This window comes from Pongo abelii, chromosome 18 (genome assembly GCF_028885655.2).
Source record: "Pongo abelii isolate AG06213 chromosome 18, NHGRI_mPonAbe1-v2.0_pri, whole genome shotgun sequence".
In the NCBI taxonomy this organism is placed as follows: domain Eukaryota; kingdom Metazoa; phylum Chordata; class Mammalia; order Primates; family Hominidae; genus Pongo; species Pongo abelii.
Genome location: NC_072003.2, coordinates 114,872 through 141,786, shown reverse-complemented (window position 1 = coordinate 141,786; position 26,915 = coordinate 114,872). Strand labels below are relative to the sequence as shown.

General features: G+C 57.0%; 3 protein-coding genes across 5 annotated transcripts; 2 read left to right on the top strand and 1 right to left on the bottom strand.

The window, feature by feature from the left end:
• Positions 1-1,464: 1,464 nt before the first annotated feature.
• On the top strand, positions 1,465-15,966 carry RHBDF1 (rhomboid 5 homolog 1). 3 transcript variants are annotated; one of them, XM_063717122.1, is made up of 18 exons: positions 1,465-1,607; positions 8,972-9,112; positions 9,182-9,312; positions 10,201-10,414; positions 10,819-11,028; positions 11,104-11,226; positions 11,305-11,462; positions 11,946-12,200; positions 12,302-12,413; positions 12,539-12,613; positions 12,714-12,875; positions 13,461-13,561; positions 13,722-13,785; positions 14,199-14,293; positions 14,532-14,607; positions 14,677-14,777; positions 14,901-15,054; positions 15,269-15,966. In XM_063717122.1, exons 2-18 carry the CDS (start codon positions 8,996-8,998, stop codon positions 15,686-15,688), a joined length of 2,568 nt encoding a protein of 855 aa, XP_063573192.1. In that variant the 5' UTR covers positions 1,465-1,607; positions 8,972-8,995; the 3' UTR covers positions 15,689-15,966. The 3 variants fall into 3 exon arrangements, with proteins under 3 accessions (XP_063573192.1, XP_063573193.1, XP_054389215.1); XM_063717123.1 differs by having other exon boundaries at positions 1,493-1,611; XM_054533240.2 differs by lacking the exon at positions 1,465-1,607 and adding an exon at positions 4,157-8,301.
• A 597-nt stretch (positions 15,967-16,563) lies between these two features.
• Positions 16,564-20,206, bottom strand: SNRNP25 (small nuclear ribonucleoprotein U11/U12 subunit 25). The gene is made up of 5 exons (XM_003778521.5): positions 20,008-20,206; positions 18,477-18,567; positions 18,145-18,250; positions 17,429-17,503; positions 16,564-16,956 (listed from the first exon to the last, which is right to left on the bottom strand). The coding sequence occupies exons 1-5, from the start codon at positions 20,074-20,076 to the stop codon at positions 16,899-16,901; spliced, it is 399 nt and encodes a 132-aa protein (XP_003778569.1). The 5' UTR covers positions 20,077-20,206; the 3' UTR covers positions 16,564-16,898.
• Positions 20,207-20,259: 53 nt separating this feature from the next.
• Positions 20,260-26,649, top strand: POLR3K (RNA polymerase III subunit K). Its single transcript, XM_024233292.3, has 3 exons — positions 20,260-20,588; positions 21,982-22,069; positions 26,147-26,649. The coding sequence occupies exons 1-3, from the start codon at positions 20,478-20,480 to the stop codon at positions 26,272-26,274; spliced, it is 327 nt and encodes a 108-aa protein (XP_024089060.1). The 5' UTR covers positions 20,260-20,477; the 3' UTR covers positions 26,275-26,649.
• The last annotated feature ends 266 nt before the right edge of the window (positions 26,650-26,915 follow it).

Here is a 26,915-nt window from a genome sequence, read left to right as displayed (position 1 = left end):
GCAGTCATCCCCTGGTGGAGTTCCCCTCCACCCCCTCCAAAGCTTTCATTGTCTCCTTCTGCATGAGAATTGTGTTGATATTGCTTGTGTTCAGAGAGGACCCACTATGTGCAGGCACCGCGCTATCCCATGGCATGGACAAGGATATGGGCAGAGGAATCTTGCCCAGGCTCTGGGATCTACCGGTAAGTGTACCAGCACCTTTAGTTCAAATTGTCCCCTTTTCTGTGTAGCCAAGGACCAGGCCATTGTCTGCGTTGGGCCCTCAGTGCAACAGCTCAGTTTGGAGAGGGCTGGTGCCACCCAGACCCAGAGGATGGCACTGAAGCAGCAGCACCTTGTGACCAGTACAGGGCCTGAAGACACATTTGTCCGAGGCCTGAGGGGGCGCCCTGTAGAGGGGTCCTTAGGGACCCATGGGATGAAGGGATCCCTGCACCCTCTATCCAGAGGAAGCCTTGGCCCCCCGCCACTCAGAGCTCCTGGACAGCCTTGCCTGTACTCTGCTGTTGGCACCCCTGTCCCTCACCCTGGGATGTGCCCTGGGTGGGTCAGCCCACCCATTGTCAGGAGAGAAATGCTGGGAAACTCTCACCAGCAGCCCCAGCGGAAAGCAGAGGGCCATTTTGAGTCCAGCCCAGATTGTGCAGGGATATGAGCCCACCCCGGGGTGGGCCGCTGAGCTCTGAGACAGTGAGAAGAGCCCAGAGTGGACACCAGACACTGCGCTGCCTCTGCTGAGTGGCTTCAGGTGGGGCCGGTGCAGCCTGGCCTGACTGCCTGCTGGTGGAGCAGGGCTTCTGGGGGTAGGGGCACAGGGCAGGGGGAGGGGTAATTACTGTGGTCCTGAACTGAGTGTGTGCATCAGTGTGTACACTTGTGTGTGTGCACGAGTATGTACCCATGAAAGATGTACATAAGTAGATGGGTGCATGTGAGCACGTGCATGTATAGGCGAATGAACGCATGAAGTGGAAGAATGTGGGGACGTGTGTGTATGATTGTGAGTGATCGGTGCACACGAATGTGTGTGAGGGAATGTGAGTGCTCAGTGGGATTGCGTGAGTGTGGGATACAGGACTTGTCAGTGTGGGCCTCTGGCGGAGGTCGGGTTTAGGGGAGCCAGGGATACACACCCATCCTCCACCCTTTACCCCGTACCTGCTCTCCCTCCTCACTCCCCCTTTTCTCAGCACAAATCAGGGACAGGTCAGGCCTCAATCTGGAGCCAGGGACAGGCGGAGCCGCCCAGCGCTGATGCTGCCATCAGCTCCCACCAGGCCCTCCGTCGGGCCAAGGCGCTGGAGACCCCAGTCCCAGGTGTCCCCGCGGGCGGACACTGGGGAGAAGGGAGCCCAGCGGCCTTCCGGGAGGAGGTGACTTGGGCCGGGCAGGCGGGCGGCGCGCATTCCTGAGCTCTGAGTCAGCGCGACCGCCCCCTCCGGCCGGGCCCGCCCCCGGCGCGCACGCCCCTCGCTCCATGGCATTCCCGGGCGGGCCGGACCGGCGGGCGGGCGGGGACTCGGCGCGGGCGCCCTCCCGGCCAGCGGCGGCAGCCCCTCCTCCCCGGCGTCCTCAGGACCCCCTAGAGACCCCCGGCGGCGGCAGTGAGTGAGCGCGGCCGGGAGCGCAGGGCTCTGGGGGCGGGCGGGTTCCGGGGCTGCGTCCGCCGAGCGCGGGGCGAGTCCTCAGCACCCCGTGGCCGGAGCTGCTCAGAGCGGCCGGGGCCGTGTCGGGGCCGTGTCGGGGCCGGGGCCGGGGTCGGGGCTGGGGAGGGATCGCGGCGAGGCCCCGCTGGGGCGGCCGGACTTTTCTTCCTGGAGTTTCCCGAGTCGCCCGCGGAGGCGGCCCAGCCCCGGATTCCTAGCCCGGCGCGCCGCAAAAATAGCCCGTGGCCGGATTAGCAGTCCCAGCGGCCTGGCCGGGCCGGACAGCTCGGCTCCAGCCCCCGCCCAACAGCTGAGGGTCCCAGGAGCGGGAGCCTAGAGTCCGGGGGTGCCCCAGGTTCCTCTAAACTCCCCCCACTGCATTTTCCTTCCCGGCCACGACCGGTGGGTGGTGTCTCCAAGTTGAAACTCCAGCTCAGGGCGAGATGGTCCCTGTCCCAGCTGCCCTCACCGATGGGAATAGCAGGAGCCGTGGAGCTGGGGGTGGGGGACTGACTCCGCCTTTTGCCCCCCGACACTGACTCCCCCATCTGTAAACATCGAAGCTCCAGGGTGGGCTGGGAGCGACTTCCGAAGACAGACTCTCACTCTGTGTGCAGAGGCCAGAGGGGACAGGCCTTCTCCCAGCTGGGGTGACAGCCAGACCCCAGATGCTCAGGGCATTGGCAGAGGGCCTGGTTGTCTGTCATGCTGGGGGCATGTTTGTGGGGCTGGGTGGGGAATGGGCAAGGGATCTTCCCTGGCCCCCCAAGGCCTGCTTCCAACCCAGGTGGTCCTGACCAGAGTTTCTTCTGTGTGTGCCGCTTGAGATGGTGAATGTGTGTGTCTCTCCGGGTGGGTGGGGCCTAGGTCTGGAGGCCCTACTCCTATCCTGGGAACTCCTACCCGCCAACGGGACTTCCTGTTGGAGACCGGGAGAAGATTCAAGGATGAAACTGGCTTTTCAGGTTTGACCCAGCTAGATGCCTGGGCAGTCCCAGGCTGGGTTCTCTCCACCCCTGTGGAGCCAACCCCAACCTCCTAGCCCCCACCCCAAGAGTGGGCAGAAGCTGGGGACCAAGCAGCTGGCTGGGGCTCAAGGGGTCCCTGAGGTGGAGCCCCCTGCCACCAGAGGTCATTCTGGGCAAGCTGGACCCCTTTTCCTGAGAATGGGGCAGGGGCAAATGGAGTGCATGGGAGTCTGGTGGTCCCAGATTGAAGGCACTGGGCCTCAGACCCTTTCCCAGCCCTTCCAAGTAGCCTTCACTGGCTGGGTGGCCTCCACTGCACAAGCAGGCCCCTCAACCAGCACCCCTCATGAGCTGGCCGGTCCCCACCTTGGGGAGCTGAGTTTCTAGGGGGCGCTCTTGGTTTAGGAGGAGTCACGCAGGTCTCCCCTGCCTTTCAGGGACCATCAGGCCCTCCCCTAGGATCTTCCCAGCTACAGTCCCTGCCCAGGGCAACCCCAGTTGCTCTCGGCTGTGAGGGCCTCCGCCACACTGGCTCCAGTTCCCCCACCTTAGTGTCTGTGCCAGGATCACATTTTGCCCAATGATTGGATTCCTTGGCTTCTGCCTGTTTTCTGAGTTGGATGATTCTGGGGATGACTCCTTCCTTCTTTAACTGAGATGCCCCTGATGGAGCAGGTGGCAAGGGGTCTTAGAAGGGTCTGACAGCCGTCCGCAGCCACAAGGCTGAAGAAACCAGGTGGTCTGCCTTGTCTTCCGGGGGTCTGCAGACAGGGTCCCTTCTACCACAGCTCCTGGGCAGACCTGGCCCAAGGCTTTGAGCTCCCTTATAGGCTCTGGGACCTTAGGCAGTGATGGGCTTCTCTGAGCCTCAGTTTCCTTATCTGTAAGATGGATACAGAGGACCCCTCCCAGGGGTTAGACAGACCAGTGTGATCAGTCAGGATCTGGTTTGAGGAAGCTGAGCCAGGCTGCTGAGGACCGAAGCCATTTCTGCTCTGACTTGGTTTCCCTCCTGTGGCCTCTTCAGTCCTATCCTGCTTCTGGTGGGTCCTGGGAGGGGGTTGCGAGGCTGCTGAGCCCAAGGGTGCCTGGGCACCCGGGAGCATGTGTGTAGGGTCAGTCAGGGACCCCTCTGGAGGGCTCTGACTGGTGACTGGGCTGCCCATCTGTCCTCTGGCCAGACGTGTGCATGGGATGTGGGCCTCCCACCTCCAGCCTGGGGAGGGTGTTTTCGCCTAACTCCTGAGACCCAGCTAGACTCCAGACTGGGGACTAGAAGTGACCAGCTTACCAGGCAGTTTATACCCAGAATCTAGTGTAGCTAAGTCCTTGCTGCCATCCCCTTTCTGACTGTGTGGCCTGGACAGGTGCCCTGAGCTGCACTTGGTGTCCCCTGATTCCTGGGTGTGTCTGCCATGTCAGCCTCTGTCAGACCCAACTGAGTCAGGGGTTTAGCTCTGGCGACCCCTGTGCCATATTTGCTAGCTGAGCTGTGGGGCAGTGCCCCCCCCCCCCCCCCAGTGCTGGCCCCTTTGTGCACTACCCTCCCAGGTCAGGTCCTCAGGGATTCCTGTGTCTCCAGGCTCTAGGGCGGCTTCCCTCACAGATAGCCTGTAGCGGGGAACCTCTTGTTCTGTCTACTTGTCTAGGGTGATGAGGGGAGGCAGGGCGCCAGTGTGTCCTGCTGGGGACCTGGAGAGAACCCTGCAAAGGTCTCAGGCCTGCCCTGCTCCACTCTGAACCTCATTTCTTCCACAGAAAAGAAGAGGCTTCACTGGGAGCATTGAAGAGCACTTTGGGGTTTGCAAAGGGCCTAGCAAATATCATTCTCAGCATGATGCCATTAATAGACAAGGCAGAGAGGCCAGGTGACTTTCCCTTCATTAATCCAGAAGACCTGGATGCTGGGCTGTCAGACAGCTGGTGACCCCCTTCTCAAGGGAGATCTAGGATTGAGCTTCAGATTAGGAGTCAAACAGAAGACTGAGGGTCAGAGAGCAGCGTGTGGGTGGGGATGCTGGAGGAGCCACCTCCCCCTGGGATGAGGCTGGGGTGAGCTGAGGACACGTCTGGGCAGGTGTCCCGGGGTGAGGCCTCTTGCTCCAGCTGACCTCGGCAGCAGGCAGTTCCCTGGGCAGAGTAGAGCCCAGGCTTGATGGTTCTGGCCCCGGGGTTGGCAGTCAACACTGCTGCCAGTTGTCCCTGCCAGCATGGTCCTGTGAGTGTGCAGGGCAGGCCTGAGCACAGAGTTGGTTGCTGCTCACACCTGAGGATGCAGCTCTCCACTGGCTGTGGCCACTGTCTATGCCTGGACTGGCCAGAGCTTCTCTCTAGTCTCTTCCCAAACTCGACACCTTTGGAGGGTCCTGTCCCCAGGTGTCCCCAGGGCTGCCCTCTTATTGCATATGTTCTAGGGCCCTTTCACCCCCCAGTTCCTGCCCCCCAGAGAGTGCCAAGCACCCACAGGCTACCACTCTGTGGTGGAGTCAGCCACTGCCTATTGTGCCAGGCACTGCTGTGACCCCTGCTTTCCAGATGGGAAAGCTGAGGCTTGCTTAGGGTTGTAGGTGGTGGAGACACATGGGGCCTGAGCATCAGCCTGGGCTGTCCTCAGTGGCCTCCCTGCATCGGCTGCTGCTTTCTGGCTCTCCCTGCACCTGTGCACGTGGCCAGCTTGATGGGTGCCCAGACATCCCCAGAGCAGAAACCTGAGTTAACAGGACTCTCCACCATCCCCCACCCAGCCCTTCCACACCAGGCCCTGCAGGCAGCCAGAGTGGACGTCAGCGTGCATGGCGCCAGTGGCTCCCTTGACCCTCCTCGTCCCTCAGCCTCATCGAGAGTCCTGCCTGCAGCCCCCCAGCTGGTCCTGGGATGCACTGTGGCTTTGGGTGTCTCCTGATGGGGCTGGGCCTGGGCTGGCAGCTGTGATCCTGCTGCAGTGACTCAGATGCTGTGTGACCCCAGGCAGTCAGGCCTTCCGTGGGCCACGGTTTCCCCATACACTGAAGGGTCAGCGGGGTGGGGGAGACACTGTTTGGATCCCCCTGAGGGGCTTTCTGGGAACAAGAGCCCACTGTGCGCCTGGGGAAGGCCTGGACACTGAGCCACTGTCTCTGGGAGGGCAATGTGCCGCTCCCTGGCCAGACTCTTTGTCCAGCCTGGGCCTGCCCCTCCCCACGCCTACTCCAGCTCTTCCTTTGGAATCCCACCCACTTGAGGCCCAGATGGGGATCTTGGCACACATGGGTGGGGCAGGCCAGAACACCCAGCACTGCCCACCCGCAGGACCTATAACTGTGGGTTCTCAGGTCCCCTCCTGCCTGCACTCCTAGCAGCAGGGGTTTTTGTGGAGGTGGGAACCCCAGGAGACCTGGATGTACAGGCATGGCGGCTGGTGCCTCCCTCATGAGCTGAGCGCTCTACTGTCTCCTGGTGCCGACTGTGGTCCCCGGCTGAGACAGTACTGGGGAGGTCAGGTTACCTGTACACGTTCACAGCTCTCAGCTCTTCTCACCCCCTAACTGTTCCTGCTTGAACCCGCTCATGTCAGACAGCTCCTCTTCCCAGACCCAGTTGAGAGGTCATCTTGAGGAATCCTCCGTTACCCCAGATTAGGGACCTGATGGCCTGCGTTCTTCAGTGATCAGTGTTTACCCAGTGGTGGCTTCAGGGCAGGCCAGTCCTGAGCACTGTGGAACCAGCAGTGATAAGACAGTGGCCCATACATATGTGAATGAACTCCTGTCTTGTGCTGTGCCCGGGGATCCAGGCCAAGGACCACCTTTGGGGAGTAGGGCAGCCTGAGGCTGCAGGTCCTCCAACACAGGGGAGGTTGGGCAGAACGCATTTGCAGGGCTCTGAGATGGGAGGGAGTCAGGTGTGAGGAGCAGCAGACAGCAGGAGCCAGGAAGTCATGGATGTGTGTGAGCCCATCAGCTGGCAACGGTCTCTGTTGGCAAAGGTACCTCACACTCCTGAGTGAAGAACCAGCTGGATGTCGCCTAGTGCTGCTGGGCACAGGTGGAGACTCCTGGAGAGGCTGGCCCCCTGGATTCAGCCTGCTGATTCCTGGCAGTGGCCCCAGTCTCTACGCTGGGCCCTGCTCCTCTCTGGCCCCCATAATGGCCTCACTAAGAGCATTCGTCCATTTTCTGGGTAAGAACATGCTGGGAGTGTACTCAGAATGCTGTCCCAGCACCGTGGGTTCCGGAAGCCCCTTGCCGACCACCACCTGCCTTCCCAACGTGCCTGACGCTGTCTGAAATTCCACCCTTAGTGTCTGAGACTCAGAGGTGGTCCCTCCTGGCGATTCCTTACCAGCAGGGTGATGGTACTGAGTCCGTATGCCCTGTGGAGGGAGGGCTGGGGGACGATGAGGAAGTCGAGCTGTGACCCCTTCACACTGGCTGGACCGTATCCAGGACACGCAGGTCTGGGCTGGGTTTGGGCCACGAGTCAGATGCAGAGGGGTCTCCTGGTGCAGTTCCCAGAGGGACCTTGACCCACCCAGTTCTCAGTTAGGATGCCTTCCTGTCCGACCCTGTTGCACTCTGGGGCTCTGCGTGGGCGAGGGGCCCTGGAGGGATTTCCCAGTGATGTGGAGACTGCTGCCCTTGGCTCTTGCCCTGGATTCCAGGCCAAGTATGGGCCAGGGACAGGAACTCAGCCTTAGGGGGCCATGTGGATGGAATGACCCTGGGCACCATGCCTGGGGAGTGCCCCAAAACTTTGCCCCGCAACTCTCACCTGGGACCTGAAGTGCACAGTCAGCTCAGATAAGGGGCTGGAGCGTGAGGGGGGGGGGGGGTAAGAGCCAGCAGAAGGCATCCCTGAAGGACCCCCTCCCACCTGTGTCTGTTCTGGTCCATGTAGGACCAGTAGGGGCTGTGAGCAGCATTCCCAGCCTTTCCCTGGTAGTACAGGGTCGGAAGAAGCCGTGAGCTCTGTCCCAGGCCTGTCCCTGGCTGGCATAAGACCATAAGGCGCTGTGAGCAGCACCGTGGGCTGTCTCTAATTGTGCTGCCCTCCATATGTGACCTTGAGCAAGGCAAGCCTGTGTTTCCTGGCCTCAGTTTCCCTATTTGTACAGCATAGGTGGGGCTTTCCTCCAAGCAGTTGAGAGGGAGACCTGTGAGTGAAAGCCATTTCTGAGCCTGAGTGGGTGGGTTGCCCACCCCGCAGTTCCGAGCCTGTCAGAGGCTGCAGCTCTTTAAAGAGGCTGAGGAGTTTGGGGTTTTCTGTCCAAAATTGCTTCAGTTCTGGCCAGCCCCCCACTATCTGTCTCGTGTCATGCTCAGGGGCCCTTCTCAATCTGGGTCTCCACTGGAATCGCCGTGTGGTCCCCCTGGGTTGGGGACAGCTGCAGGTCTGCCAGGAAGGTGTAAGGGGGAAATGCAGTCGTAGTCACATGGCCAGGCAGTGGTGGCCAGAATGGAACCCTGGCCTATCTGCTCTGGGGCCTTGCCCTGGGCCCTGGCCCCGTGCCTGGGATGCTCGTGGTAGAGCCAAGCATGCAATGCCCCGCAGCCCCGGCACCCAGCCGCCTCACTGCTGTTTCTGGGTACGTGGCACCACCTGGTGGTCACTGTGGCGTCTGCGCCCGGGTGGTTTCTGGAAAGTCATTTGTGCACAGGAGCCCGGGGCCACCAGCTGCTGCTCTGTCACCCTCTTTCCTGAATGTGGTGAGTCTGTGCAGTGGACCGATGACACACCCCTTACAGGCTGTCATGTGCATAGTGGGCCCTTTGTCCCTGGAGTGGAAGTCTTGGTGGGAAAGAGGGTGAGGCCTGGGTAAGACAGGTCTGAGATTTGCCCTGGGCACAGACTGTCCCCTGTGTGTGGAAACCCCTGCAACCCCAGCTGTGCTCACTCCCCTCCTTCAAGCCTTTGCTCAGATGTCACTTCACAGGGAGGCCTCACTGCCTCCTGTCAAGCAACCCTAGTTTGCTTTCTTCCCCCATCATACTTAGCGTCTTTTAACCTGTACATTCACTTATTTAAAGAGTTTATTGTCTAGACTGTAAGCTCCAGGAGGGCAGGGATTTTGTCTCATTTCTCCACCAACGTGCTTCAAGCACCTAGAGCAGTATCCTGATCATAGTGTGTGCTCAAGATAGTTGTCCCATGGACTTATGTTGTCTGAGGAGCTAGGATGTGCCCAGCACTGTCTGTTGGGATGAACAAGGCAGGCAGAGAGAAAGTCAGTGCTGAGCACATAGTAGTGCTCTGACAATGGGGGACATGAGCACCACGGTTGGGCTTATCACTGCTTCTCCGTCCCCCTGGGTCTGGGTGCGATGAATCTTCAGATGTCAGCATTGTCATTATTGAATAACACCCCATGCCCCGCAGGCCTGCCTTGCTCTGCCAGGAACCATGAGTGAGGCCCGCAGGGACAGCACCAGCAGTCTGCAGCGCAAGAAGCCACCCTGGCTAAAGCTGGACATTCCCTCTGCGGTGCCCCCGACAGTGGAAGAGCCCAGCTTCCTGCAGGTAGGCCCTGTCCTGCAGGGACTGTGGGTGCCCCCTGGCCAGTACCCTCACCATGACCCTGTTGCCCAGCCCCTGAGGCGACAGGCTTTCCTGAGGAGTGTGAGTATGCCAGCCGAGACAGCCCACATCTCTTCGCCCCACCATGAGCTCCGGCGGCCGGTGCTGCAGCGCCAGACGTCCATCACACAGACCATCCGCAGGTACCGACATGGCCCGGCTGCTCCATGGGGTGAGAGCTGGGGGTTGGCAGGGCAGAGGCAGGTACACTGAGGATGGGAATGAGAACAAGGGCCCTCTTGTCTCAGCTTCCTCCTCCATCTCGGTCCCCACATCCCCTTGCCCTCCTCCTGTTCTGGAGACTGACCGCTCTCACCCCACTAGCCTGCTCCACTCCCTTCTCTTCAGCACTCACTCTGTCTTTCTCTGTCTCCACCACCCGGGTGCTCTGGCCTCTTAGCAGCCGACAAGTACGCTTCGGGCGTGTCCACACTCTACCCCTCTTGGGTCCCCGGGCTGCCCGCAGGGCCTTCCCACAGCGCCAGTCTCTGTCTTGGTCCCTGTTCAGGTATCTCATACAGGTCATGAGTGTGTTGGTGTTTTCTGGCATGTGCTTGGCATGTGGCCTCTTGGGAGCTGCCAGCGTGGTTGGCATTCCCTGGGGCTCCTAACGGCAGGTGCTGGCAGTGTTTTTGTTTGCATGTCCAAGTGCTGTGGACAGCCTGCCTGGGCCTGTAGGCATCTGCTGTCTGAGCTCTGTGGTGTCCTGGGGCCAAGCTCTCTTGGGTTGAGCTCGCAGCTCCCTCTCTGGATTCAGTGTCTCCTCTCAACTGTCCCTCAGGGATGGTGGGGTGAGGGCCTCTATGAAGCACTCAACCGGGCAAGGCCTGCCAGCTGTGGTCTAGTGGAAACTTGGAGTTGGCTAACAGTTCAGGGGGTGGCTGGAACCCACTCATCCTCTTATTAGACCCTGGCCCCTGGAGTGACTACAGGCCTGGGGCAGGGCGTGCTGCCCTGGAGGAGGGCCTTTGAAGTCCCCTGCCTGGGAGGGGGCGATCTGGCTGCCCCTTGCTGAGTCCCTGCCATGCCAGGGGGACCGCTGACTGGTTTGGAGTGAGCAAGGACAGTGACAGCACCCAGAAATGGCAGCGCAAGAGCATCCGTCACTGCAGCCAGCGCTACGGGAAGCTGAAGCCCCAGGTCCTCCGGGAGCTGGACCTGCCCAGCCAGGACAACGTGTCGCTGACCAGCACCGAGACGCCACCCCCACTCTATGTGGGGCCATGCCAGCTGGGCATGCAGAAGGTATGCCTGCCTGTTGCTGCCTCCTGCAGGCCCCTCCTTCTGCTCTTAGGCGCTGGGGCTGTGGACACAGCCAGCCTGAGCAGAAGGGACTCTCTGGGAGCTCACAGTCTGGAAGGGCAGTCAGACAGCCTGCTCGTGAAGGCACCTGAAACAGTCTCTGGGAAGGGGTACCTTGGGATGGGGACATGGTCTTGGGATTGCACCAGGGGGCCAGTGTCTGGATGGGAGAGCATTCCAGGCAGGACCTCTAGGTGCTGTGGGGTGGGAGTGGTGGCAATACAGCTGTCCAGGGGCCCATGAGGAGTCAGGAGCAGCAGTCACGCTGTCTTTGCAAGGCCTCTGTGCGTCTGGGTGAGCTAGGAGCCCCCATGGTCCTGACTCCAGCATCTCCTCCCCGCCTGCAGATCATAGACCCCCTGGCCCGTGGCCGCGCCTTCCGTGTGGCAGATGACATTGGGGAAGGCCTGAGTGCCCCACACACTCCCGTCACGCCAGGGGCTGCCTCCCTCTGCTCCTTCTCCAGCTCCCGCTCAGGTTTCCACCGGCTCCCGCGGCGGCGCAAGCGAGAGTCGGTGGCCAAGATGAGCTTCCGGGCGGCCGCAGCACTGATGAAAGTGGGTGCAGGGGCCAAAGGCGGGGTTGGGGGCCGAGCCGGCAGCCGGGTCTCATGCTCACTTCCCCGTCCCCAGGGCCGCTCCGTGAGGGATGGCACCTTGCGCCGGGCACAGCGTCGAAGCTTCACTCCAGCTAGCTTTCTGGAGGAGGACACAACTGATTTCCCCGATGAGCTGGACACATCCTTCTTTGCCCGGGTAAGAAGTGCCCAGGGCGTCCCCCCACCCCCGTTCCCTTCCTCCCTGCGTCCACCCTGACCTCATGTGTTTGCTCAGGAAGGTATCCTCCATGAAGAGCTGTCCACATACCCGGATGAAGTTTTCGAGTCCCCATCGGAGGCGGCGCTAAAGGACTGGGAGAAGGCACCGGAGCAGGCGGACCTCACCGGCGGGGCCCTGGACCGCAGCGAGCTTGAGCGCAGCCACCTGATGCTGTGAGTGCGGCAGGCAGGGAAAGCGGGGCAGAGAGAGACCCCGGGCCCGTCAGGAACAGCTGGGCGAGTATCGGCATTCACTTCTGTGGGCGATGGGAGGGGTAGCCTTAGGGACTGGGAACTCACTAGTCACTGGCCACCAGGGGTGGGAGACGCAGGGCTGGGCATGGCCCCAGTCTCGTGGCTTGCCTGTGGAATGGGACAGCAATCTTAGAACCCAGGGGCTGGGCAGAATCTAACGGGGAGGAGGAGGTGACAGAGGTGATACTTGCTGAGTTGCAGAACTCAGTGGGTCCCCGTTCCAGCTCCCTGCCATCCCCGGAGGCGCGCAGTGTTGCTTTTTTACTGGCGAGGAGAAGGCAGATGCCGGGTGACTTGCGTAGCATCTTCACCAGGATAGAGACAGGCTGCCCTGGTGCCCCCGGGGAGGGACTGCAGCAGTTTGCGGGGCTGGGGCGGGAGGTGAACGCCGGCTCCCTCCAGGCCCTTGGAGCGAGGCTGGCGGAAGCAGAAGGAGGGCGCCGCAGCCCCGCAGCCCAAGGTGCGGCTCCGACAGGAGGTGGTGAGCACCGCGGGGCCGCGGCGGGGCCAGCGTATCGCGGTGCCCGTGCGCAAGCTCTTCGCCCGGGAGAAGCGGCCGTATGGGCTGGGCATGGTGGGACGGCTCACCAACCGCACCTACCGCAAGCGCATCGACAGCTTCGTCAAGCGCCAGATCGAGGACATGGACGACCACAGGTAGGCGTGGCAGGCAAGGCCTGGGTTGGGATGGAGGCTCCTGGCCGGGGGTGGGGGCTCCGGGTTGGGGATGAGGCCCCCGCTGATGCTCCGCCCCGCAGGCCCTTCTTCACCTACTGGCTTACCTTCGTGCACTCGCTCGTCACCATTCTAGCCGTGTGCATCTATGGCATCGCGCCCGTGGGCTTCTCGCAGCATGAAACGGTGGACTCGGTGAGCCCCTGTGCCTTCACTGGGCCCAGACGAGTGGAGTCTGGGCACTGGACCCCCTCCCGACCCGCTCTGGGAGGAGAGGGCCAGAGTCGGGGCCCGTCTGATCCCGCTCCCCAACCTCCCAGGTGCTTCGGAACCGCGGGGTCTACGAGAACGTCAAGTACGTGCAGCAGGAGAACTTCTGGATCGGGCCCAGCTCGGTGAGGGCGGGGCTGGGGGCGGGGCCGGCGGGGGCGGGACCTGGAGGTGCCCGGCGGGCAGGAGGCCTGGACCGCGGCTGCTCGTCTCCCTCGCCCGCAGGAGGCCCTCATCCACCTGGGCGCCAAGTTTTCGCCGTGCATGCGCCAGGACCCGCAGGTGCACAGCTTCATTCGCTCAGCGCGTGAGCGCGAGAAGCACTCCGCCTGCTGCGTGCGCAACGACAGGTCGGGCTGCGTGCAGACCTCGGAGGAGGAGTGCTCGGTGCGTTTCCCCGCCCTGGACTCCCACCCTCGTCTGCCCCGTGTTCGCTCTTTCCTTCAGACTTCAGATAGACTCGGCAGAGTGATCCTTCGCCCTCGTTCCTGGCACGTCCCGCCGTCCTTATGTGCAAGGCCTTTCTTGTCATATTCATTTCTCCTTATCCCCACCCTCCCCCATCTCCAGCTCCTCGCCCCATAGACCATCATCTGATTTGCTTTTTTGATTTGGGTGTACTCTTCCAGCATGTGTCTTAAAGCTTACATAAGTGGTACTTGCCTCTTTTCCACTAAGCAATTTTTAAAAAAATTCATCCAAACTTTCATCACATCACCTTATATGGAAGCGCCATAGTCCATACCAGTTCCCTGATTTGGGACACAGAGGTTGTTTCTGATTTTCAGCTAACAGGAATTATGCTGTCAAACTCCTTGTAACTTTTCCAACATGCACGTGTTTCTCAAGAGTGGGGGTGACTTGGAGAAGCGGAGGGAAGAGCTCAGTGGTTTTGCCTTCGACTCCTGACTCCCTGCACGCCCCTCATTGCCCTGACCCAACTGGACCTGACCCTGTGTCCCCCTCCCACAGTCCACGCTGGCAGTGTGGGTGAAGTGGCCCATCCATCCCAGCGCCCCAGAGCTTGCGGGCCACAAGAGACAGTTTGGCTCTGTCTGCCACCAGGATCCCAGGTTAGTCCTGCTGGCAGCTGTCTCACCTGCCTTTGTCCACACCTTCCCTGGGGGCTGTGGTGCAGAGGGTGTCCGGGCTCCTCTTGTTGGTGACTTGGCTGGAAGGGTGCCAATGCTAGGGGCTCGAAGCAGCGTCTGACCACATACTTGGCTCATGCAGGGTGTGTGATGAGCCCTCCTCCGAAGACCCTCATGAGTGGCCAGAAGACATCACCAAGTGGCCGGTGAGCTGCAGTTGGGGAGTGGCCGGTGAGCTGCAGTGGGGGGTTGTTAGGGAGCCCTCCATGTCATGTGGGGGAGAATGCCACACCCCACCCACTGGTGATGCCAGAGATTCCCATCATGGGACCACCTCACGTTTTCAGATGCTGTGCACCTGGCCTTTGCACAGCCTGTCCATCAACCAACGCCTGCCCCTCTGAGCAAGTAGATCAAGAGAACTAGATGGAGACTTGAAAGGTCAAGTGACATTATTCCAGTTTGATAGAGACTCAGTGTGGTGGCCTGCTTGAAGTCAAGGAAGCCACACCGTTTTCTACTTTATGAGCCCACCCATCTTTGCCTCTACCCCCAAACATGGTGTGGGGCCAAAGGTTGGGGGAGGCCCTGACCCAGCTCGTCCCCATTTGTGACCCAGATCTGCACCAAAAACAGCGCCGGAAACCACACCAACCATCCCCACATGGACTGTGTCATCACAGGACGGCCCTGCTGCATTGGCACCAAGGGCAGGTACGTGTGCGTGCCAGCGAGTGCAGCTGGTCTCTGGGCTCAGAGCATCGCCCTAGGGCTGTGCCTTCTCCCTAACCAAATCCTGAAATAACCCAGTATACCAAGGGTGTGGGGTTAGAGGGGGTCTGGACTTCCTTGGGGCCAAGAAAGATGGGTAGGTGCGGCTGAAACTTGCCCTGGATGCTAGCAATCCCCCTCTGCAAGGCAGCAGCCTCCGAACCCTGGCCTACCTTTCTAGGTGTGAGATCACCTCCCGGGAGTACTGTGACTTCATGAGGGGTTACTTCCACGAGGAGGCCACACTCTGCTCTCAGGTAGGTCTCCAGAGTATCCGTCGTTCCCCTCCCCCAGCTGCTGTGATGCTGATATGCTGCTCTGCGCAGGTGCACTGCATGGATGATGTGTGTGGACTCCTGCCTTTCCTCAACCCCGAGGTGCCTGACCAGTTCTACCGCCTGTGGCTATCCCTCTTCCTGCACGCCGGGCAAGTGACACTGTGGGCCGGGTGGGGGGGGTCTCAGGGTCCTCAGGATTGGCTGGCTGGGGGTGGCAGAGAGGTCACTTCTCTGCTGAATGTCTCCCGACCCCTGCCTGCTACTGACTACAGGATCCTGCACTGCCTGGTGTCCATCTGCTTCCAGATGACTGTCCTGCGGGACCTGGAGAAGCTGGCAGGCTGGCACCGCATAGCCATCATCTACTTGCTGAGTGGTGTCACCGGCAACCTGGCCAGTGCCATCTTCCTGCCATACCGAGCAGAGGTAAGGCTGACCCTCAAGGTGGGGATCCTCCCGTGTGCACCTGCAGTCTGCTGTGAACCTGTCCATATCGAGCACTGAGTCTGGGAGCATCTCCAGTTGGATCCTCGGTCCCAATATGCTCTGGCCCATGGGAAGTGGGGCAGAAAGATGAGGCCTTGGGTCCAGGGGGCCTGCCCAGCCCCACTGCCTTATAGCTACCCCAACCATCCCCCAGGTGGGTCCTGCTGGCTCCCAGTTTGGCATCCTGGCCTGCCTCTTCGTGGAGCTCTTCCAGAGCTGGCAGATCCTGGCGCGGCCCTGGCGTGCCTTCTTCAAGCTGCTGGCTGTGGTGCTCTTCCTCTTCACCTTTGGGCTGCTGCCGTGGATTGATAACTTTGCCCACATCTCGGGGTTCATCAGTGGCCTCTTCCTCTCCTTCGCCTTCTTGCCCTACATCAGCTTTGGCAAGTTCGACCTGTACCGGAAACGCTGCCAGATCATCATCTTTCAGGTGGTCTTCCTGGGCCTCCTGGCTGGCCTGGTGGTCCTCTTCTACTTCTATCCTGTCCGCTGTGAGTGGTGTGAGTTCCTCACCTGCATCCCCTTCACTGACAAGTTCTGCGAGAAGTACGAACTGGACGCTCAGCTCCACTGAGCTGGCTGTGGGCTCCAGGGCACATGCGCTCCAGCAGGCTAGAGAAAGACACGACAACCCTGAGCCTCACAGGCTTACAGGAGTCACCTGCTCCATGTGGGGACTGGCCTGTTTCCTGAACACAGACCTCTTTCTTGTGCCTTGTTCACTTCTGCTGAACCCCTCGTACTGCCGGGCATTTATTATACTCCTTCCTGTCATAACCTTCTAACTTGTTTGACGGCCACCTCATGTGGCCAGTAAATGGACTGGGAGCGTTTTAGCTGCCATTAACTTGACCAGGGCTTCCCCATCCTTCTTTGTTTCTGGCTGAAAGCTGTGGAGGGAGGTCCTGCAGGCCCCTTGTGGCTGGCTCAGCCGGGCAGGGAACTGAGTGTCAGATACAGTCACAGCCTCTTTCACTTCCCAGTGAAATCCTTCAGCCAGGCACGTGCACCCTGCTCTTTCTCCTCAGAGTGGCTGGTAGCCGACGCTGGGACAGGGACCTAGGGATGTGCTGTCACACCCTCCCCACATGCTGGGAAGCACCCCGCCCCCACCCTTAGCAGCTCCAATTTCCACCCCACACTCCTTCCCTGTCCACTGAACCTGCTGCAGGCACTGCTGCGGGCGAACCCTAAAGGCTGAGGCTGGAGGGCCCACACACAGCTGTACTGTGCTCGTTGCCACCGTGAGCTCCGGGATGCAGACCCTAAAGCCACTCTGCTTTTATTTCCTCCTTGCTGTGGAGACCATGGTAACACAGTTGTGTGGTTTGGGGAGTTGTGTGGCCTCAAGGCTTTGGTGATGTGGTGCCATCTTGGACTATAGGACTCACCTGTACCAATTCTCTCCCCTTTAACTCACCTCTGTGATGAGGCAATCTCAGTCTTTGCTACCCAGGTTACTGTGGATTTTTACTTTTCAAACCAAGAAGCAAACAGGTTTATTTTATACACAGGGCCAGGCCGTGGCTCTGCCATGTGACTAGGGCATTTGGACCCAGGGAGAGGTCAGTCTCAGGCCAAGTGCATGAAAGAAGGGAGCACTGGCTCACCCTGTCCTAGTCCTGAGGGCCCCCAGGTTTATGCTGACAGTTCCTGTTGGGCATGCCTGGGGTGAGGCCAACACGACATCCTTTCTGTGAAAGAGGCACAATGACTCGAGGAGCCGATCCTGCTGGGAAAAAGCTCAGCCACCAGTGATGAAGCGAGTTGTCCTGTCTGGAGGCTCACTTTTGCCTCAGCTTTTTGATGAAGGAAACCTCGTCTCGATTCCGGATGCCATAGCTGAAAAAGAAGGAAAGGCATAAAGCGCCTGCCCTACAGAAGGACACATCTGTGACTCCCCTCCTGAGGCTGTGGGGGACCACGAAGAAACAACAGCGGGGGGCATGCGGCTTCTGGGAAGGCCGGGAAGTGGTAGTGGCTATCCTCTCACAGACCCAGCAGCACTCCGACTCACAAGTCCCTGGGGCAGGGAACTGAGTGTCAGATAGAGTCACAGCCTCTCGCCTCCACGCCCACTCTGATTTCCTCCCTGCTGGCACTGCGTAGCCCCAAGCTGCCACTGGTGGGAAGCAGCAAGGCCCCTCCAGGTGCCCTCTGCCTGCCATTCTCCTAGTGGGGAGGGTCCCAAGGAAGCTCCTTGGAGGAGGGTGTTATCTCCGGAGAGGGGGCCGCAGCCCTCTGGCAGAGCATGGGGGACTAAGGGGCGACAGAAGAGCTGTCCCCTACGGCTCAGGATGTGGCCGGCACTTACTCTCGGAGCTTCTTTCTATCTTCTGTGAGTTTCTCTCCTGCAGAGGTCAGATGGTACGTCCTCCACACATAGGACCTGTAAGAGGGGAATGCAGGTAAACCACATGCCCTGAGTAGGGTGAGCTGAGTGGCTGTGCATGACGTGGGCTTGAGGCATTCAGCCCTATGGGACCTGGGGCAGCTGTCCTCCCTACCTGGGCTGTTCTGTACAATGTGCAAATTGGGTCTGAGGCAGCTACAAGGAGGCTCTGTTCTCAGAGGGCTGTATGGGGCAGCTTGGCCAAACACACCTTGCTAATGCAACAGGTGACAGTGTTGAGACTCGGTGAACAGGACAGTTGATCCAATAGGAGAGTGAGGGCTGACAGCACCCAGGTGAGAAGGGGATGGGAGCCACTACAGGTGTACCATCCATAAATAGGGAGGCCACTTCCAGACACACTGGAAATTCCCAACGGTGTCCCCAAGTGAAGATATCCAGCAGCTTGGATAGGGTGATGGCGATGAAAGAGCAGTATGCTGGGGATGGCCGAGGCAGGAGTCCCAGGCACAGAAGGACCTGCACTGTCTGAACTCTTGTGACAGGGAGCTCATCACTTCAGTGGTGCTGTACTCATGCAGAGCTGAGAGGTGTTTCCAGGTGGTGCCTGGTGACAGTGCCAAGAAGGGCACTGACCCCAGGAAGTGCTATAATGAAGGGATTGTTGTTCCACTTACCAGCTGATGTGCTGAATGCCCCCTTCACGCTCCTGCTTGAGCTGCACGTATCTCTGGATGGCCTTCTTCAGGTCCAGGACTGTGGCACTCTGCACTACAACCACAGCTGCAACCACGGACACAGATGGGAGAAGATCCATGGTGAGAACCCAAAGCCGTAGCTTCCGATGGCAGGAAAGGAACCCACAACTCTGTGCACAGGGCAGGTTTGTGGTTGCCCCAGTACCCCTGGGCATGGCCTGTGAGTGTCTGAGCAGGCTGACCAGCACTGTTACATCTTCCTGCGTGAAAGCCTGGACCACATAACCTGAAGGGAGGAGGGCAGCACTTACGCATTACTTCTCCATCCATCTTGCACACTCGGACTGTCATTGCCTGGCCGTATTCTAGGGCTATTTGGGAGTTGACTTCTTCCAAAGTAACCTACAAAAGACCAAGGGCAGAAGTGGGAACCCTGGCTCTCTTTACCCCTTGAGCAACAACAAAGAACAAGCTGATAGTGGCCAAAAAGTGGTGCTCCATTTTACGATGGGCAAGGAAGGGTGGTTGCCTGTATGTTACGGTTTCCCAATTCATCAGAGCCCCAATCTCATGTTCACTCACATTTTAATGTCCATAGTGGACAGAGTCTTTGGGGGAAAGGGGTGCTAAGAAACAGGCAAGAGAATAAACTCATATGAGGATCCGCCCCCAGGGGTGGGTAGGGGCCTGTCAGTTCACCCTGAGGATATACCTGATCATCAGGACCCAGGCCAGGGCTCGGGACTGAGTAAGGCAGGTGTGCAAAATTTACCAGGGCAGCAAAAAACGGTAATAACAATAAATATTTTAATACAACATGTAAGAAATACAAGGCAATTAAAATATCCATGATGAGCAAAATATAAAACATTTAAAATTGGCTGGGTGCGGTGGCTCACGCCTGTCATCCCAGCACTTTGGGAGGCCGAGGCAGGTGGATCACGAGGTCAGGAGATTGAGACCATCCTGGCCTAACATGGTGAAACCCCATCTCTACTAAAATACAAAAAATTAGCCGGGCGTTGTGGCGCGTGCCTGTAGTGAACCCGGGAGGGGGAGGGTGCAGTGAGCCGAGATCGCACCACTACACTCCAGCCTGGCAACATCAAGACTCAGTCTCAAATAAATAAATAAATAAATAAATAAGACAGTATCGTGCCAAAGCATGATACTGACGCTTTGACACATGATTGACGCTTGAGGCAAATGGAACAATCAGTACTACTAATCTTGCTCTTATTTAAAACTAAGCTTTTTCGTTTACCGTAGGCTCTTTTTTTGCATCAACTTTGACTTTTAAAGGTATTACAGGCTGGGCGGGTGGCTCACACCTATAATCCCAGCATTTTGGGAGGCCGAGGCAGGAGGATCGCCTGAGCCCAGGAGTTTCAGACCAGCCTGGGCAACATGGTGAGACTCCCTCTGTACAAAAAATTTCAAAATTAGCCGGGTGTGGTAGCGCGCACCTGTGGTCCCAATTACTCGGGAGGCTGAGGTGGGAGGATGGCTTGAGCTCAGGAGGTGCAGGCTGCAGTGAGCCAAGATCACGCCACTGCACTCCAGCCTGGGCAACAGAGCAAGACCCTGTCCCCCGAGCCCCCTAAATACAATTACATTAAAATGTCATTTAATGTCACTCATTAAGGAGGTTTTTGGTTCCTCTTTAAGCTTCGCGCCCCAGGCGAGTGCACCCGGCCAAGGTTAAAACCCTCGTTTACACTGAGGCGCCTTCCTCAGCCTTGGGCCGCAGCCTCCCACCAGCGCCTTTGGAGGCTGCCGGCGCCCAGATGCCCGGCCCCCCGGGGAACGACTCCCGCGCCCCCAGCCCCCGCCCGCACACACCTGGATCGGCAGATCGCAGAGCAGCGGGTCCTGCACCACCATAGCCAGACCCTCCTGGAACACGTCCATGGCCTCGGAGTGCGGCAGCGCCTCTTCTTCGTCCTCATCTTCCTCTTGCGCCTCGGGCCCACCCGCGGCCTCCGTCTCCTCCAGGGCTGCACCTCTCAGCCCGGCTCTGCCGGCGCTGCCTGTCCGCACTAGGGAGGCCAAGCGCGCAAGCGCAGGAACTGCGGCCCGCCCCAGCGAGGCCGCCCAGCCATTGGCGCGCCGATGGGTGGGGAGGCTGCGGTGACCAATGACAAGTGCGAGACAGCCTGCGGCGGGGCTGGGAGCGCAGAATCGCCCTGTCCATTGGTTGGTTGGCGTGGCGGGGAGGCTGCCGGGACCAATGTGAGCTCGAGGCGGGCGGCGCGTCGGCGCTCAGCGGCAGTGGGAGCTGCAGGGAGTTGGAGCCTGCGGAGTTCGAGACCATGCTGCTGTTCTGCCCCGGCTGCGGGAACGGGCTGATCGTGGAGGAGGGACAACGCTGCCACCGCTTCGCCTGCAACACGTGCCCCTACGTGCACAACATCACCCGCAAGGTGGGACCCGAAGGCCGGCGCTGGGCCGCGGGCGACTCTCGCAGGCCTTCCGCTTCCTCCGACTGCTGCTCCATCGCCGCCAGCCCCGGCGTCTGCCTCTGTCCGCTCTTTCTCGCGCCCCTTTCTGGTCTGCAGCAGATCTGTGGGCTCTACTTTCCAATACACTCAGCAAGCCCCACCGTTTCCCACCTCCTTGGGTTTCTGCTCCCACGCTTGCGCCCTTCTCTGCGTTCACAGCAGCGGCCACGGTGATTTCCTTAAAGCTGAGGCACACAGGTCCGTGCTGTGCGCAGAAACCTTCGGCTGTTCTCCAGCTCACGCAGACGAAAAGCCGGAGTTCTCCCAGGGCCTACCAGGTTCTGACACTGACCCCCTCCCCTGCTTGCGTCTCCGATTTCAAGTCCTAATGCCCTTCCTGTTGCCCTTTGCCTCATCAACACCGCCTCCTGGACGATCTCTCATCGTGCACGTGGTGCTAGCAGGGCCTTTGCACTTGCTGTTGCTCAGTTCACTCTGCCCCTAGATAACCACCTTACCCATTGGTCTTGTCTTTACCGTATTTTAAATTTCAGCTCCTCCTTCCAATTTATCCTCCTCTCCTTTGTAATTGTTTCCATAGGGCTTATTACCTTCTAATATATTATGTAATGTGCGATTTGTTTATTTTTTTTATCGTTTTTTTTTTTTTTTTTTTGAGACGGAGTCACGCTCTGTCGCCCAGGCTGGAGTGTAGTGGCGCGATCTCGGCTCACTGCAAGCTCTGCCTCCCGGGTTCACGCCACTCTTCTGCCTCAGCCTCCCAATTAGCTGGGACTACAGGCGCCCGCCACCATGCCTGGCTAATTTGTTTGTATTTTTAGTAGAGACGGGGTTTCACCGTGTGTTAGCCAGGACGGTCTCGATCTCCTGACCTCGTGATCCGCCCGCCTCGGCCTCTCAAAGTGCTGGGATTACAGGCGTGAGCCACCGCGCCTGGCCTTTTTTTTTTTTTTTTTTTTTTTTTTTTTTTGAGATGGAGTCTTGCTCCCTAGCCCAGGCTGGAGTGCAGTGGTGCGATCAACGCTCACTGCAAGCTCCGCCTCCCAGGTTCACACCATTCTCCTGCCTCAGCCTCTCGAGTAGCTGGGACTACAGGCGCCCGCCACCACACCGGGCTAATTTTTTGTATTTTTAGGAGAGACGAGATTTCACCGTGTTAGCCAGCATGCTCTCCATCTCTTGACCTCGTGATCCACCCTCCTCGGCCTCCCAAAGTGCTGGGATTACAGGTGTCAGCCACCACGCCCGGCCGAGTGAACTCTTATATTACATAAGAGTTCACTGAAATTTGAGGTTTGGCAGCCCAGGTTTGCGCTATTCAGTTACTTGGAGTCTGAAGTGTTGTTTTTGTTAGGTAACAAATCGGAAGTACCCAAAACTGAAAGAAGTGGATGATGTGCTTGGTGGAGCAGCTGCCTGGGAGAATGTTGACTCTACTGCAGGTAAGAGGGAAAACTATTTCTGTTGCTAAACTGTGGATAATTACGAGGCTGTTGATGCCACTGCATTGGCAGAGTCTATGATGTCATATAAATGATGTAGGGTTCTAAAAATAGAAAATGGTTCTTGAATAATTTATTTGTATTTGTTACTGTTTAATAATCTGTCAGACAAGCAATGTGTGTACCAGCCTTGGAGTCATACAGGCCCAGGTCAGATTCTCAGGGCAACCTTGTATTGTTGTAGGACCTTCCTTGGGTCTCCTGACTTCTCTGGGGCTAATCCATATTCGTAGACCGTGAGAGCATAAAGTGAATTATACCGTGCTTGGTATGTAAGAGGCACTCAACAGGTGATAGCTTTGATAATGGCAATGATGAGTAGATTAATAAAAATAAGAATCTAAGGAAAACAGTATGTTCTTTCTGTTTGATATGGTTTGGCTGGGTCTCCACCCTAATCTCATCTTGAATTATAGTTCCCGTAATCCCCAGGTGTCCTGGGAGGGGCCCAGTGGGAGGTAATTGAATCATGGGAGTGGTTTCCCCCCATGATGTTCTGATAGTGAGTGAGTTCTCCCAAGATCTGATCGTTGTATAAGCATTTGGCATTTCCCCTGCTCACACTCATTCTGTTTCCTGCTACCCTGTGAAGAGGTACCTTCCACCATGATTGTAGGTTTCCTGAGGCCTCCCCGGCCACGCAGAACCGTGAGTAAATTAGACCTCTCTTCTTGGCTGCGTGTCGTGGCTCATGCCTGTAAATCCCAGCAGTTTGGAGGCCAAGGTAGGCAGATCACTTGAGGTCAGGAGTTCCAGACCAGCCTGGCCCACATGGCAAAACCCTGTCTCTACTAAAGATAAAATAATTAGCAAGGTGTGGTGGTTCGAGCCTGTAGATCCAGCTGCTCAGGAGGCTGAGGCACGAGAATTGCTTGAACCCAGGAGGCAGAGGTTGCAGTGAGCTGGGATCACACTACTGCACTCTAGCCTCAGTGACAAGAGTGAGACTCTGTCTCAAAACAAACAAACAAACAAAACCCTTTTTTTCTATATAAATTACCCAGTCTCAGGTATTCATAGCAGTGTGAGAACGGACCAATACACGGTTCTAATATAGATTTTTAGAAGTTAATACCAATGAGCATTAAACTGCAGATTGGGTAAAATAAATGTTTATTGCATGTCTGATAGAGATAGATGTGACCAGGAGAGGAAAGGGGAAGGCCCTAAATATAAGTTGTACTGAGAGATGAGAGAGATAACTGATGGTTAGTACTGTGTTTTTCCCCCTATAAAAGAACATATAGGCCGGGTGCGGTGGCTCACGCCTGCAATCTCAGCACTTTCGGAGGCCAATGCAGGCGGATCACCTGAGGTCAGGAGTTCGAGACCAGCCTGGCTAACATGGTGAAGCCCTGTTTCTGCTAAAAATACAAAAAATTAGCCAGGCATGGCGGCAGCGCCTGTAATCCCAGCTACTCGGGAGGCTGGGACAGGAGAATCGCTTGAACCCGGGAAGCAGAGGTTGCAGTGAGCCGAGATTGTATCATTGCACTCCAGCTTGGGCAACAAGAGCGAAACTCTGTCAAAAAAAAGAAGAACATACAAATCTGCTATGTGAAAAAGTTAGCAGATGGCATGGTGGCTCACACCTATAATCCCAGCACTTTGGGAGGCCAATGTGCGCAGACCACGAAGTCAAGACATCGAGACCATCCTGGCCAACATGGTGAAACCCCGTCTCTACTAAAAATACAAAAAGTAGCTGGGCGTGGTGGTGCATGCCTGTAATCCCAGCTACTTGGGAGGCTGAGACAGGAGAATCGCTTGAACCTGTGAGGCAGAGGTTGTAGTGAGCTGAGATTGTGCTATTGCACTTCAGCCTAGGCAACAAGAGCAAAACTCCATCTCAAAAAAAAAAAAACAAATTAGCCAGGCTCAGTGGCACGTGCCTGTAGTCCTAGCTACTCAGGAGGCTGAGGCAGGAGAATTGCTTGAACCAGGAGGCGGAGGTTGCAGTGAGCCGAGACCATGCCACTCCAGCCTGAGCTAGACTGTCTAAAAAAAAAAATCTTTTTACCTAATGTCAGAAATAGTGTTAGAGTGTTTGAAGCCATTTCTGTCAGGTGTAGGATAAGTTTCTCAAAGTGAAATCGCTTTGAAGAGAAATATGTGCCTTGGGGTACTTCTTTTTTTTTTTTTTTTTTTTTGACGGAGTCTTGCCCTGTCATCTAGGCTGGAGTGCAGTGGTGCGATCTTGGCTCACTGCAACCTCCACCTCCCGGGTTCAAGCGATTATCCTGCCTCAGCCTCCTGAGTAGCTGGGATTACAGGCATGCGCCACCACGCCCGGCTAATTTTGTATTTTTAGTAGAGATGGGGTTTCTCCATGTTGATAAGGCTGGTCATGAACTCCCGACCTCAGGTGATCTGTTGGCCTCGGCCTCCCAAAGTGCTGGGATTACAGGCCTGAGCCACTGCGCCTGGCTTTTTTTTTGAGACGGAGTCTCTTTTGCCCAGGCTGGAGTGTAGTGGCACGATCTCTGCTCACTGCAAACCTGTGCTGCCTGGGTTCAAGCGATTCTCCTGCCTCAGCCTCCCTAGTAGCTGGGATTACAGGCAACTGCCACCACGCCTGGCTAATTTTTGTAGTTTTGGTAGAGACGGGGTTTCACCCTCTTGGCTAGGCTGGTCTTGAACTCCTGACCTCGTGATCCACCTGCCTCAGCCTCCCAAAGTTCTGGGATTATAGGAAGAGCCACCATACCTGGCCTCTTCTCTTCTTTTGAGCCCACACCAGAATTGCCCTTAATGCTCAATTCTTTTTTTTTTTGAGATGGAGTCTCGCTGTTGCCCAAGCTGGAGTGCAGTGGCGCGATCTTGGCTCACTGCAAGCTCCGCCTCCCGGGTTCACACCATTCTCCTGCCTCAGCTCCTGAGTAGCTGGGACTACAGGCACCCGCCACCACGCCTGGCTAATTTTTTGTATTTTTAGTAGAGACGGGGTTTCACCGTGTTAGCCAGGATGGTCTCGATCTCCTGACCTCGTGATCCACCCGCCTCGGCCTCCCAAAATGCTGGGATTACAGGCGTGAGCCACCGCACCCGGCCTTTAATGCTCAGTTCTTGACAATGCAGGCTTTTTCCAGCATTTACTTCAAAACTCTTCCACCATCTAACCATTACTTAGTCTTAGGCATTTTGTTACAGCAGCACAAAATGGACCAAAACAGTCACCTTCCATGTTATGTTTCCAACCAGCCTTCAGCTGGATTTGAGAAGAACCACGGGACTCAGGGAGGGGAGGAGGAGAGTGTGTGAGTCACAGGTCTCCCAGATTCCCTTAGTGTTAGAGTGTAGTGGGAATGACATCACTGTTTGTAGATCTACCCTTGTCAAGGGGGATCAAATGAGCACGGAGGTTCTTTACCATCTTTAAAGATATTAAGTAGGCTGGGCACGGTAGCTCACGCCTGTAATCCCAGCACTTTGGGAGGTTGAGGTGGGCGGATCACGAGGTCAGGAGTTCGAGACCAGCCTGGCCAACATAGTGAAAACCCGTCTCTACTAAAAATACAAAAAAATTAGCCGGGCTTGGTTGCAGGCGCCTTTAATCCCAGCTACTTGGGAGGCTGAGGCAAGGAGAATCACATGAACCCGGGAGGCAGAGGTTGCAGTGAGCTGAGATCGCCCCACTGCCCTCCAGCCCGGGTGACTGCGAGATTCCATCTCAAAAAAAAAAAAAAAAAAAAAGATATTAAGTAATACCCACTTTTTTTTTTTTTTGAGCGCAGTGGTGTGATCTTGGCTCACTGCAATCTCTGCCTCCTGGGTTCAAGCGATTCGCCTGCCTCAGCCTCCCAAGTAGCTGGGATTAAAGGCGCCTGCCACCATGCCCGGCTAATTTTATATTTTTAGTAGAGACGGGGTTTCACCATGCTGGCCTGGATGGTCTCAAACTCCTGACCTCAGGTGATCTGCCCGCCTTGGCCTCCCACATATTAAGTAATACCCACTTCTGACAGTCACGAGCATCATCTTTTTTTAATGTGGTCACTTCTTTTTTCTCATTGCCAGAGCCGTGTCCCAAATGTGAACATCCTCGTGCTTACTTCATGCAGCTTCAGACCCGCTCTGCAGATGAGCCGATGACCACCTTCTACAAGTGCTGCAATGCTCAGTGTGGACACCGCTGGAGGGATTAGGGCAGGATGGCCCAGCTGCCTTAGTGTGTGCTTACCTTGTCCCTCGGGGTAGATGCTTAGCTGGCAGTGTGAATCCTGTGTCCTGAGGGTCTTTGCTGGTGTGGTGGAAAGATAAACCTTTTGAGGTGAAAAGCTGGGGGGTCAGGAAATATGGCCTATCTGCCAGGCAGGGTGGATGAAGTCATGAATGTCTGTGAGTTTTTCTGTGTGGGGAGGAGACAGAGAGCATAAATATGCTCTGTTTAAAGTCCTATTCTTTCATCTTCCACATTTATTGGCAGTTGACATTCCCTTACTCCCAATCAGCACTCTTAAATATTTGTACTGTTTGCAAAACTTAGTACATGCCCCTAAATATTTAACTGTTACTTGTAAGCTTGTGTAATTTATTATTTATTTTAATCAAAATTCTGAATATTTCATTTAAATGAAAGTTCTAATATTGCCTTCTCAGTGTTTTAAATAGCTTAAGAGGTGGAAAGCAAACCCCAAATCACAGTGATCCCAGAGTAGACTACATACTTACATTTGAACAGGCTACGAAAATGCTAATCACTGGGATTTCAATTTGTTTCTTTATTCCTATTCTTACTCCCTTATTCATTTTTTTGAACCTTCCCTGATATGCTTCCTAGGGTTGC